We start from the raw sequence: 14126 nt of genomic DNA, 5'->3' as shown, positions 1-14126 counted from the left end.
GATAAAAATATCTATTTTTATAAGTATTATCTTAATTTTTCAAGATAAAGCCCCAATCAATCTTCTTCCTCACTACCCCGATACAGTAGACTATGAAGATGTTGGTCTCTGATTAGTGGCTTTTTCCTGGTACTAAGTCTCCTGAAATAATGAGCACATAAAAAATAGAGATAAATACTCAGTAGCTGCTCCAAGAGACCACCTTTGCCTTACCACCTCAAGACACAACAGGTCTGTCCTTCCCCTTTCCTCACTAGGTCCCCTTCTATGGAAGTGGGGGGAGCTTCTCAGATATATAAGATTTTTCTCAAGTGGCAAAGTAAGTAAAACTTAAATGGAAGCCTTAATAAAATTATGTCTGAAGATATTAGGTTATTAGGACCTTGATGAGATAGATGCAATAGAAGTGTGAAGCATCCGTATCACACAGAATAACCTTTACAACCAGAGACTGACATTATCACCTTGTCAGAGGATTCTAATTCATCCTAGTCCTTATTGGTCTTGAAGTGCTTTATTTCTGTGATAGCATTTGTAGATTGGATTCTCTCTCTGGTTTGAAAATTACAAATTAAGAAGTAATGAAGTCACTAGTTTTTAAGAAAAGTGGTCATAAAATGGCTAGCAGGTATAAAAAATACTTTCTCTTCCCCCTGAAAAACAATTCTTTTTTAGCTACATAAAATTCAAGATAAATCAGAGAGACTAGTTGAAATGATAATTTATACATAATTGAGGTATTATGCTTAAAGATATATGTAACTGGCTTTGTTTTTCTCAAGATTTACAGTCAATTGAATACCCATTGAGTACTGAGAATTCCCAGAGCTTTTAAAAGACAGAATTCAGGGCTTCCCTGGTGGTGCAGTGGTTGAGAGTCTGCCAATGCAGGGGATGCGGGTTTGTGCCCTGGTCCCGGAAGATCCCACATGCCGCGGAACGGCTGGGCCCGTGAGCCATGGCCGCTGAGCCTGCGCGTCTGGAGCCTGTGCTCCACGACGGGAGAGGCCACAATAGTAAAAGGCCCGCGTACCGCAAAAAAAAAAAAAAAAAAAGACAGAATTCATATCTATAATTAATCTGTAATCAACATCTTTCTCATTTATATGAATATATATGTACATATTTTTTTCTCTGTTGGATATATTGTTATATAATATAGATGTCACAGTTATAAAAATTCACTTTCTTTGACCTTGGCCCAAATAGGTCAGATATTATGACAATAACAGATGAGCCATAAGAACAAGGAATGGAAATTCTTTTATGTCATACCTCCTTGGATCATGGTATTATTACTTCATCTTCCTTTCCCCTGGTACTAACCTCACCTCATTTTTTTAAAAAATTTTCTTACGTTTGACTTTTACAAAATATCCCTAAAGCTGATTTTAGTTTTGCTTCCAGCAATAGCTGACAGTTCTCTCTGTTTCTAATTTTGTTTTCGAGCCCTTCTAAGAGTAAATTTCATGCCAGTATCTATAAAAAGCACATGGGTATATACACATGAGTATTTCTCTTAATGAGACTTTTAAATCGGTTCTGACTCTGTGAATTGTATTTTAAAATCTGAAACAGGAAGAGAGGAAAATATGAAGTATTTTAACATGTGAAAAGGCCAATGAGTCTGAACATGTCTGGATACTCACTCTCTCACACAGCTCTTCAAATGTGCAGTCGGCAATGGTTCCACAGGCTTTATTCAGCCGCAGCTCTCTGCCTTGCACTTTTAGAATCCTTGGTCTAGTTACTATGGGAACATGAACAAAGACTCAATCTTGTCTGGATAATTACTATAAAATTCATCTCTTACAGATAGGAAATGCATAGCTTGATGAATAATAGCACATGATTCAACACATAAATTAGACAAAATGCTGATACAATGACTGCCACTTGAGTGTGGCATCAACCCATATACAGCAATGGAACTTATTAATTGGTCAGTGGAGATTGGGCATTGTGTTCTAAATGTATTCTCTTTCAAGAGAAATTAACTTACGTACAATCATTTTGTTTCTGAGCCAGCTCATCAAACAACTTATCCATGACAGCTTCCACATCAGCTTCACTTGTGCTACAGTGAAAAGAATAATAGAATATGAAATTAATAACACTTGAAGCCAACATCAAACAGCTGCCTGAGCCTGCTTAGCTTTTTGCCCATAAAAAAAAAGAACAGGATGTTATGCTCTAAATACAAACATCAGATTTAGAATACACTTAAAAGCAGAGAATATTAACTCTCAGGTAGATGATTCTGCCTTATTTGCATACACTGAAAGACTTCTGTGCTTCTGGCTGTTTTCAGTAATGAGACGATACAGGCAGAGTAAATCCATTAATACTATGTGTACACAATGAGAAGAAAGGCTTCTGGCTCTCTCTTGCATGCAAAACAAGAGCAAATAGACAAGGCAGTCAAGCATCCAGCAAAGTATCCTTTGAAATCTCTACTGCGAGGGTACATGTGAAATTAAATACTGAATCTGCCTTTTAAAAAAATCAAGCCAAGCCACTGACTGAGAGGATCAAACATGCAGAATTAAATTACCAGCTTCAAAATACCAACTTGATCTGCACATCAATAACTTTATCAGACTTTGAGTATAAGGACGATTATAGACCACACAGTTTCTCTCAAAAGTGTCCTTGTCGGAAACTCAAGAAAACTCTCTCCTTCTGTGATGCCCACCATTGCAGCTACTATGAAGTTAGTCTCGACAAAGAATCCTTTGTATTCTAATTAGAAATCACCATATGGTTTAGGGAACCCACATACACAAATGTGATAATACTATGGCTTTTTTTCCTCTCACTTTTTTTTTTTTAAAAAAAAGGACTGATAAATTAACAGTCAATAAAATAAAAATAACTGACAGAAGAAATAAACATTGTTAAAAAAACAACTTCAAGTTAAAATATAAGTTTACTTCAACTCTATATATAAACTTATACAGGATGACCTACCAATATGCTTAATTTTGACACACAAATCACTCTTATCTAGGAGTGGAAGAAATTAACCTCCATTCTGGACATCCATCTTAATAAAGTCTTACTGAAAACTAATATGATAAATTATTTTTTCTTTAGATTAAGCTTAAACTAAACCAAAATAATTTCTCCCTTGAGATAATTATCAGGTGGCAAGCATTTAACACATAAGCACCTAATTCTTCAAATGTTCTACAGTAAAAGCACACAGTCATTATGAAGGGTTTGGAACTATCACATTTCAAGTAATAACCACTCCACCTCAAGGATCTTAAAAATATCATTTGCAATGGTTGGCTTTGCAGGGGAATGCTATTTGACTTATATAAAGGCTTGTATGATATTTGAATAGAGCTGTATTAAAGTAATAAAATTACACTACAGAAAGAGTGATTATAGACACTAAACAATTTTAAAGTACAAAGAAATCATACAAGCCAATGTAAATGTCAATGCCCACACCAAGCACATGTATGTTTAGATGGCTTTGCCAACATCATTCATAGGAATTCATTTGGAATCATCTCCACCTTGCAATGGAGATGTACACACATACAACTGATGGAGAAGGGAGCTACTTTTTAAGGGATATATAAAGAAGAAAGCAATGTCAGCCACCCAGGACATCTGCTGGCTTTCAGAAAGTTAACCTGTCCTTAGGTTAGGCATGTTACCTAATAGAGGGGGAGAACTGAATTCTGAAAAATAACTAAAATAGAAGACAGTCACGTTTCTCAAAGCATATTTGGTTAACAAACAATTGCTTATAAACTTCCTCAGTGGTGATTTCTTTGTTACTCTGTGCTCAAATATACTATAATATTAAAATATGGCTCACTAGACTTTAGTTAGGCCACATCTATGAAATTGCTATATGTGATTTCATTTATAGTGAAATTATATGTGAAATGATAAAATTATTTTTGTTATAATAGTACCTTATAAGAATTCTATTATATTATCATAAAAAGTTACTCAGGGACTTTCCTGGTGGAGCAGTGGTTAAGAATCCACCTTCCAATGCAGGGGACGTGGGTTCGAGCCCTGGTCCGGGAAGATCCCACATGCCGCAGAGCAACTAACCCTGTGTGCCACAACTACTGAGCCTGCGAGCCACAACTACTGAGCTTGCACACCTAGAGCCTGTGCTCCGCAACAAGAGGAGCTACCGCAATGAGAAGTCCGCACACTGCAAAGAAGAGTAGCCCCAGCTCGCCACAACTAGGGAAAACCCGCAAGCAGCAACGAAGACCCAACAAGACCCAATGCAACCAAAAATAAATAAATTAATTAATTAATTTTAAAAAAAGTTACTCAGAAGTTACAACATGTAAAATTAAAAAAAATTATTGGTGTAAAGTGGCCTAAAAATAAACATTCATAAAAGCATTTTATGTAGCTCGCAACTGAACAGACTGTTATCTAAGCCAAATTGCACTTGACCTCAGGGAGTAAGAAGCTCTACTGACCTGCTGGGGGACAGAAACCTTATTCGCATATTGTCTTAAAAGCAGGAGGGGCTAGTGTGTTATTTTGGTTTTATCAGATGTATCTATATTGATATAAAATAAATAATGATGCTATGAAAGAAATCATTACCAGAAATGAATATATTCATAATCCCTTAACAATAACTTAGAAGAAAACACTAGTCTTCTCACACTCCACTCAGACTTCAGACTTCCCTACTTAAGAGGATCCATCAATCAGAGCTCATTAATTTTTTTAAGAACAAAAATTAGACTAGTAAAAAAGAGAAATTAAAAGTTACCTGTCTATACTGGCCTAAAAGATACAGAGTTTCACTTAATATTCAGGTTCATATCTGGTTTAAACTTCTTTGACTATGTTTTTTAATTCTAGTAAAAAATTTGGATGATTCTGAACTTTTTCAATGTGTCACACGGAATAAAAAAAGCTATCATTTGTTGAGCAACTATTATGTAGCAGTTAATTTACCTAAACCATATCCACCTTACCATGTAGTATGTATTATCATGTTTTTACTGAAAACTGAAACTCAGAATTAAGTCATTTTATCTAAGATCTGAATACATAAAAATTTAAATTTTCTGTATAACAGAAAATATTACAAATAAAATGTACACATCAAATTGGGAAGCATAGTGGCAACATTTATGGCATACGACTAATATTTTCAATGTATTAAAAACGCCAACATATAAAAAATTGAATACCCCAATAGAAAAACTGTGAAAGGACCTGAACAGGCAAATTGCGTTAAAAAAAACAGCTCAGTAGGCAAAAAGCATGTGTAAAGTGTTTCATTCTTACTAGTGACAAAAATGCAATGTAAAATCATGAGAGGCCATACTTTTATCTAAACTGGCAGAGATAAGGCAAAAGATAAAATAGCTGGAGCAAGCATAGGTAAGGGGAAAAAGAACCCTCTTTTGTACCACGGGGAGGAATGTAAAACTGGTTACAAGAGTTCAAGGTAACCAGATAGTATGTAATAAAAGTATTAAAAACATGCATATCATATCACCCAGCTATTCCACCCATAGGAATCTCACTTATGGAAATAATAATGTTTAACGACTCCAAGGATGTTCACTGCGACACTGCTAACATCAAAAAAGTGAAAAAGAACCTAAATGTCCAATAATGGGGAATTTGAAGTACATTTGGATACACCCATACAATGGATCATTATGCACTTTTTGCATTGTGCAATGTTTCCCTCTTGTCCTGGAATTGTAATTAAGGCTCAAAGTTGATGGACAGAAGTGCTGAGTACACTCAGATTTCTAAAGAGAACCACCAATAAGCCACCAATAACTGGATCCAGACTCCTGCCCCTGTGGTTAAATAATGAGAAGAACCAGCCCTATTCCAAATGCCACCCTCCTCCACAATCCCCCCTATTCCCCACACCACAGTGTCTTTCTAAGGAGGGGAAAGAGGATCAGGAATCACTGGCTTTTGTGTCTAGTATTTGTGATAAGAACCTTTTCCCTCCCTTCCCCTTAGGAAAGAAGAGGGTGATTTATTTACCCTCCCCAAAAAACAAGTGATGAGGGAAAGTGATTCTTAGAGAAGCACTTGGAAAGATTAGGGAAGCCTGGAAGAAGAAAAGACTGGCATTGCTTTCCTTAGTTGGATGAACAGGACCTTAGTAGATTGAGAAATCAGAAGGTGGGAGGTGGGGTACTGAGCCAAGATAAAGCAATCCAGTCCTCACCACAAACTCCCCAAAGGTTTGGCACTACTAGATATACTCAAAAATGCAGGTGAGGGGTCAGGCTGGAAACACAGGCATTGTTTGAAAATAAGACAAAGGCAGTTCCTTAGATTCTCTCCTTTCACCTGGACAGCCAGACTCCTATAATTCCTCCATTCCAGCTGAAACTGGTAAGTTTACTGTCTGGGACAATTTTAACATTGAGAAAGGGTGAGAGACACTGTACTACAATTCTGCAAAGTAAACAGTGAAACCAACAGTCCTTACCTCTTCAGCATCCAGAACCCTACCAGTCCAGGAAGCTTCCATCCCAAGAAGTAGACAGAAAAATTGGAGGAAACTCAATAGCCAAAAAAAAAAAAAAAAGACCTGCAGATACTGACATTTGGGGGTTCTTCATTGGAAAACCTGACCTGCCACCTTATCTAGTGAAGCCCACCAATCAATAAAACCCTGTCTATGCACACAGAACTTCTAATCGGCTTTTCAGTGCTTCATTCTTGTGAATGGACAACAAATATTTCTAGGCATTTAAGGAAATCCTCTAGGATAAAAGATAAAAATCACAATAAAGAAGTAGAGAAAAGGATCTTGGAGGAAGGAAAGAAAAAAATACAGAGACCAAAAGGGGAAAAATACACTCTAATATGCCTATTATTATATAGGCATATTGCACTGCATAAATGCTATAAACAAAAAGGACAATTTGGGCATAAGAAAGAACTCTGAATATGACTGCTAAATAAAAAATTTAGGGGAAAAGGTTGAAGTAATCTTTCAGAAAATAGAGCAGAAAGACAAAAAGATGGAAAATAAAATCCAGAAGGTTCAATATCTAACCAGGAGGTGTTCTAAAGACTATTGGCGGGGGGGAGGGGGGAGGAATTATCAAAGAAAGAAAGAACATTAAATTTCTTAGAACTGAAGGACATGATTTTCTAAATTGAAAGAGTCCCAGCACAAAGAATGGGGGAAAAGCTCCATTCTAAGGCACATTATTATGAAGTTTCAGGAAACTAGAAATAAAGAAAGAATATCCTAACAACTTCAGAAGGGAAAAACAGGTCAAATACAAAAGATCAATAAACTTTCACATCGAACTTTGCAACAGCAATAATGGAAACGTGAAGATAATGGCATAGTGCCTAAAAGTTTTGAAGGGAATATTATTGTCAAACTATCCATGCCCAGTCAAACTATTAATCAAGTAAAATAAGGACATTTTTGGACAGATGAGCCCTCAAAAAATATATTTCCCATGCAGTCTTCTCAAGAAGATAGTAGAAATTGTGCTCTATCAGAACAGGGAGAAGAGTTATGCTTCTAGTAGGGCAAACTAAGCTCTGCCCTAGCTGACTCTCCTGCTGATGGGCAGCTGTAAACTCTGCACAAAGTACAGAAACAGGTTACCTGAAAGCACTGGAAAGTGAACAGAAGCAGGCAGATTCTAGAAGAAGCTGACACTTGGGAGAAGTGTTACTCATTTTTCCAGCTTTTTCAGACTAAAGACAATAAAATCAGTACTGCTCAGGGCAACTAAAATTCCAACAGAAAACCTACAGTCCTTATGGCATGAAGAACTAGAGGAGAGTTGCAGGTAATCACACAGCTGGAAAATCGGGGAATTCCAGAAAAAGTGTTTCCAAATTCCCAAAAGATATTAATCTGGAAAATTCCTGAAATCCTAAGTAATTCTGTATTTATCACAATACTTTATGTGTTCTCAAATAATGTGCCCATAATAATAAACAGTGAACCATTTTTCTATTATAGGATTATACTAAAAGTTTCAGCAGTTTTCTGTCCAAAAAACTCCATAATAATAATAAATTCATGGCTTATCACTAGTATAAGTCAATATACTATGACAAGATTATGTATTTCAGTAACATGTTAGAATGATCTCTACCTGATAAAGACTTATGATAGTAGAAAACACTAGAAGGAAACATTAACACAAAATAAATGCTAAATAAAATTATTTTAAAATTTAAATACATCAGAAGTTTAATATGTGAAAGTCACCATTTTTAACGTTTTTATTTTTATTATTTCTTAAAGGTTTTTAAAACACGAAGTATTAATTACCGAATCTGATAGTCCTGACCTTTGCTGGTTAACAAATATTCCAGACATAGGAAAGTGTCTTTCATTTTGCACTGACATTGATCAAATCAATGACAGTGTGTCCTAAATCATTTTCAAATTGGATATTAGGGTACATATTGCTTCATATAAACTCATTTCCTTTATTAGCAAGTGTCTGGCTTTGTTTACTCAATATTATGTGAGATTCATCCATGTATGTAGAAGTAGTTTATTTATTTTTGTTTCTGTACAGTAATATCCTATTGCATGAAAATACCACAGTTTATTATCATTCTACTGTTGATGAGTGTATTAGTCTGCTAGGGCTGCCACAAATGAATAGCACAAACTGGTGGCTTAAACAACAAAAATTTATTTTATCACAGTTCTGGAGGCTGGAAGTCTTAAGATCAAGGTGTCGGCAGGTTTGATTTCTTTTGAGATTTATCTCCTTGGCTTGCAGGTAGCCATCTTATTGCTGTGTCCTCACATGGTCTTTCCTCTGGTGTCTCTTCCTCTTCTTATAAGGACACCAGTCCTATGAGATTAGGGTTCCACCCATATGACCCTATTTAATTAATTACCTCCTTAAAGGCCCTATCCCCAAATACAGTCCCACTGGGGGTTGGGGCTTCACCTATGAATTTTGGGGGAACACAATTCAGTCCCTAACGATGAACATTTGTGTAGTTTATAGTTTGGGGCCACTGTGAATAGTTCTACTGTGAACATTCTAGTACATGCCTTTTGGTAAACTCATGTATACATGTTTGCTGGGTATATAACTAGGAGTAGAATTGCTATTCATAGGGTATATCTACATTCAGCTTAGTAGATACTGCCAAGCAGTTTTCCAAAGGAGTTGTAGCAATTTACTCTCTCACTTGCAGTGTACAAGAAATTCTACTTGTTCCACATCCTTGCCAATACTCTGTATTTTCCATCTCTTCCATTTTAGTGATTATGGTGAAGGCATGATAAATAATTTTAATCTAAGTTGCTGCAAATCATTTTTGGAAATGGAATAAAAATACAATCAATGCAAGTTAATCCAGAAGCATTTTCTTGGTAAAATGTCACTATGATATACATGAAAATTTGTAAATCTATTCTTAAAAACACCTAAGATCTCTGGACTTCTTTAAGTAGGAAATTTCAAGAATGCAACTTTATTGTAAAAATTTCAGCCAGAGAAAATGCCTTTAACTTCAAAATGGGGCTGGTGGTGGTGGTGGTGATTCACTTATAATGGAGAAAAACTAGAGTGACAGCAGTGAGTCTGCAACTCCAGGGCTCTCTTGTCAGTTTTCCAGTGAAACTATTCAAAAAGACAGCAGCATTACCTTACACTAAAAATCTATACCCAGAAATACAACCATGTCTGTGAAACTCTAAAAAGGGATGAGGGTCAGCTAGTTTCAAAAAAAAAAAATCAAGTTTGGAACATACAACCCAAGGTTGGCAACAGGTATATTCAGAAAACGAATGTACAAAAACCACACAAGGATATAGATTATACAAAAATACAGTGATTAAAGTTATCACATTATAATTATAAACATAACTGAAAATTATAAACATACTTGAAAAATATTTCAGCCTAACCAATAAAACTGAGGGGGGATAAAGCCTCGTAGTCAAAGGCAGTTGCATGGAAAAGCTACAGCCTAAAGAGGGCACTAAATTAAACATGATTTTTTTAATGTAAAAGGGGAGATAAATTCAGAGTTTTCTTCTGGGGCTACAAGAATATCATGTCACATGGATGGAAGAACATGTTCTGCTTAGCTTTGTGTAGTTCAATTTTAACCACAGAGCCATATCTTAAGGAAGAGTGCCTTGAGTAGCATCAAAATGATCAGGAAAAAATACAGGAATTAAGCTTAGATGCTTTGAATTGTATCCCCTTTTCTCTCATGAGGGGAGACAGAAACATAAGCTCCTACAAGTGAGTAGGGATAAAGAATTTAAGGGGCTTTAATTCTGGGTAACTGCCCCACCAGTTGGATGCTATGTAGAGCAGATAAGATGCAAAATAAAAAACAAATAGCATATATTAACGCATGTATGTGGAATCTGAAAAAACTGGTATAGACGATCTTATTTACAAAGCAGAAAAAGAGACAGAGACGTAGAAACAAACGTATGGATACCAAGGGGACCGGTATCCATGAATACCGGATGATGAATTGGGAGACTGGGATTGACATATAAACACTATTGATACTATGTATAAAATAGATAACTAAAGAGAACATACTGCATAGCACAGGGAACTCTACTCAATGCTCTGTGGTGACCTAAGTGAGAAGGAAATCCAAAAAAGAGGGGATATATGTATACGTATAGCTGATTCACCTTGCAGTACAGTAGAAACTAACACAACATTGTAAAGCAACTATACTCCAATAAAAATTAAAAAAAAAAAGAAAATAATCTGCTCACAGATAATCAAAAGGTGACCATGGTAAGAGAATTAAAAGTCATTCTGAAGAAGAAGCAGAATCACTCTTTTCAAATGCTTTTTGTTGGGGGGCAGAGTGTGAGGGGCCCAAGCAGAGCACAGACTCTTTTTCCTTTGTTCTAAATGCTCTGGGTAAAATCCACCCATTTCATTGCTTCTGTCACCTTTTGTTAAGCTCAGAAACTGCACTGGAGGGGCAAGTTTCCATTTTCTGTTGAGTAGAACTACTCTGTCTTTAAGTCAGAAAAGCCCTGGAATCGACCACTGTTTCGTTGCCAGGAAATTTGGCATAGGAATCCTGGAGTACAGTACCCTGGATTAAAAGCCTGACTGCTTCGGAAGTATAAGAATCATGATTTATTATTCCATAATAAATTAGTAAACGGAGAGGAAAGTAATCAGTCATTTCAATTTTGAGAAAATTTCTATAGCTGAAATAAGGCATTCAACATAAGACTTACACTCAAGAAATAGAATATGTCAAAAAAGACCTTATTGTTGCTGAATCATTTGAAATTCTCTACAAAAATTCCAAAACAAGTGGAGGTTTCTAGAAGAGGGTCACACATGAATTTAAATGGAAATTAATTTCTTCAAGAACCTCCTACTTCATTAGGATTGACTCAGAGGAACAGAATGCTACCCACACTTTACCCCTTTATCCCCTTTTATAAATCAACAGCTTGTTAAGGTATCAACAAGTAGAATAGGGTTGGCTTTCCTTGGTCCCTCTCTCTCCATGTTCTCTATTCCAGAGAGCCAAAGTTGATTCAACGAGGGAGAAATTTCCCCTTCCTCTTAGAGTTCTTGTGCCAAACTTCCCTGGCAGTGAGCCTTCTCACTCTACTGATTCCTTGTGCATTCATGCTGTACAGCTCTTTGTGCTCATACCAAACATAATCTGGGGCTGGAGGCAGGTCTAAGATTAAGTTGGTTTATACTCGCCTTAATATAAAACGGACTTGGTTGCATTTCAAATACTGTAGGTTTGTTTTACATAACAGAACCAGTTGTTAGGATGGATTTTGTCCTAGTATTTATCTTCTTCTCAATCACTCAAAGGCTTAATTGACTGTTCAGAGATCCATTTCAGTCTCTAAATTTCCCACCCTTCTCAATCACCTGGAGAGTAACTTAACTGGTTCCATTAATCTTGACCTATGCATAATGCAGCAAGCGGGATCTAGCACCTTTAGCTCTCAAATTCCAGACCTTAATCATCTCCCCCTTTCTCAGCCCCAAACTCTACATAAAATTTCTACTAAATCTATATATTGCATTCCCCCCAAATAAATCAGTGGTGTAACATGTAAAATTGCAACTTGGTAGATCTAAAAATAATTATTTTTCATAAAATTTCAGAAAGGCTACAATGATTAAATATTTTAAACAACAACAATAAAAATGAAGAAGAAGCTGGAGAGTAAGAATCTCTAACTCCTCTTTAGGTGAAGAAGATAGTCACATCCACCTCAGAAAGAGAGGCCAGGGAGTTTTAATAGGTATAAAAAAGGTACACAGCAAAACTAACTAAAGATATAGGACTTCTGCTGGATCAGCTTTACTTATGTTGAAGATTTTTAGTTATAAATGTGATATATTTGAAGATGAAATAACAAGACAAGAATTCTAAGGAAATTTAGCAACTTTCTATGTATAAGTATATATATTATCTACTCATGTACATGTTGTATATATAGCTTATTTATACTTTACTAGATGAGTACAGTCATATAATTGAATACTTTGTCAATGTGCTTAGCTGGAAATGGTGAGCCAGCTCTATTCTGGTTCTGTCTGGCCTGCTGGAAAACAAACACTGTAACATGCTATTGTCAAATTACAGTTCAATAAAGGAATAGAAGATAAAAGGTGTGCTGAGCTGACTGATGGAAACTGATACCAAAATATATACAAGATGGACTTCTTTCGCTGCTTTCCCACTTTTTAGGTGGTGTTTCAAATAGTTTCAAATCCTTGAAATTAATTTTTAATTCAGCAGTCCTTGTGTTAATATAAGATTAATTAATATTTAAATGTACATCTAAATTATGTCAAATAGGATAATTTTGTGATTTTTAAGACACATAATAAATGGCCTACCTGACTATGCCCTATAGTACATAAAGCAGAAAACTCTTACAGTTGTATTTTACTAATATACAGTTGTAAGACTGCAATGTCAAAGAGCCTTACTCATTGATAAAATATCAACAGGAGCTCTTATGACAAAGATACTACTGTGTATCTACTTTTGAGAATCAACTATATTTTCCCACCATAGAGACCTTTTCCCTACTGGTGGTCTTAGGGTAAAGTTTCATTACTATTACTGATATTTTAATTATCAAAATACATAGCAACATGCATTGCTTCATTCTGAATTTGAGACAACATTTCAGTTTGAATGAAACTTTATACTTCTCATAGAGATAAAAGTTCTTCACTAAAAAATGACAAAAAATATAAGGGAAAACAATCATTAAAAGGATGAAAATATTACACTAAAAATATTCACTTAATGTAAAAGAAATCAGTAAAGGAAGAACAGAGAAACAAGAAAGTCATGAAACATAAAGAAAATGAAAAATAAAAGAGCAGATGTAAATCCAATTATATCAATAATAACATAATTTGTGAATGAATTAAACAATTTAATCAAAAGGCAGAGATTGGTAGACTGGATAAAAAAGCTAGTTCCAACTATATGCTATCTACAGGAGATAGCTTTAGGTTCAAAGATACAAATAGGTTGAAAGTAAAAGGATGAAAAAAAGATACATCATGAGAAAAGCAACCACTACTAATATCAGACAAAACAGACTTTAAAACAACAACAAAAATGTGATTAGAGACTAAAAGGAATATTTTATAATGATAAAAGTATTAATCCATCAGGATGATATAACAATTACAAACATATATGTGCCTAGAAACAGAGCCCTCAAAATTCATGAAGCAAAAACTGACATAACTTAAGGGAGAAACAGACAATGCAACAGTAATAGTTGGAGACTCCAATATCCAACTTTCAATAATGGATAGAACAACTAGGGAGAAGATCAACAGGAAATAATAAGACTTGAACTACACTATACACAAATTAGACTAACAGACATCTATATAAACACTCCACTCAATAACCACAGAATATACATTTTCTCAACTGCACATGGAACATTCTCAAAGAAAGATCATATCCTAGGCCATAAAACAGGCCTAAATAAATTAAAAAGAATTGAAATTATACAAAGAATGTTCTCTAATCACAGTGGAGTGAAATTAGAAATTGGTGACAGACAGTTATTTGGGAAATTCACAAATATGTGGAAATTAAACAGCACACTCCTAAATAACCAACGGGTCAAAAAA

General features: G+C 35.3%; 1 protein-coding gene across 1 annotated transcript in view; it reads right to left on the bottom strand.

The window, feature by feature from the left end:
* Nucleotides 1-14126, bottom strand: part of AFG1L (AFG1 like ATPase) — a 192919-nt gene that overhangs the window by 41610 nt on the left and 137183 nt on the right. The window contains exons 9-10 of the mRNA XM_082668890.1: nt 2007-2077; nt 1650-1750 (exon numbers count right to left, since the gene is read on the bottom strand). Coding sequence (XP_082525016.1) covers nt 1650-1750; nt 2007-2077 — 172 coding nt within the window. The remainder of the gene's footprint in view (nt 1-1649; nt 1751-2006; nt 2078-14126) is intronic.

Source organism: Grampus griseus (assembly GCF_964374135.1).
Source record: "Grampus griseus genome assembly, chromosome: 13".
In the NCBI taxonomy this organism is placed as follows: Eukaryota; Metazoa; Chordata; class Mammalia; order Artiodactyla; family Delphinidae; genus Grampus; species Grampus griseus.
The sequence above is the reverse complement of the archived record's forward strand: the minus strand, read 5'-3'. Positions and strand labels throughout refer to the sequence as shown.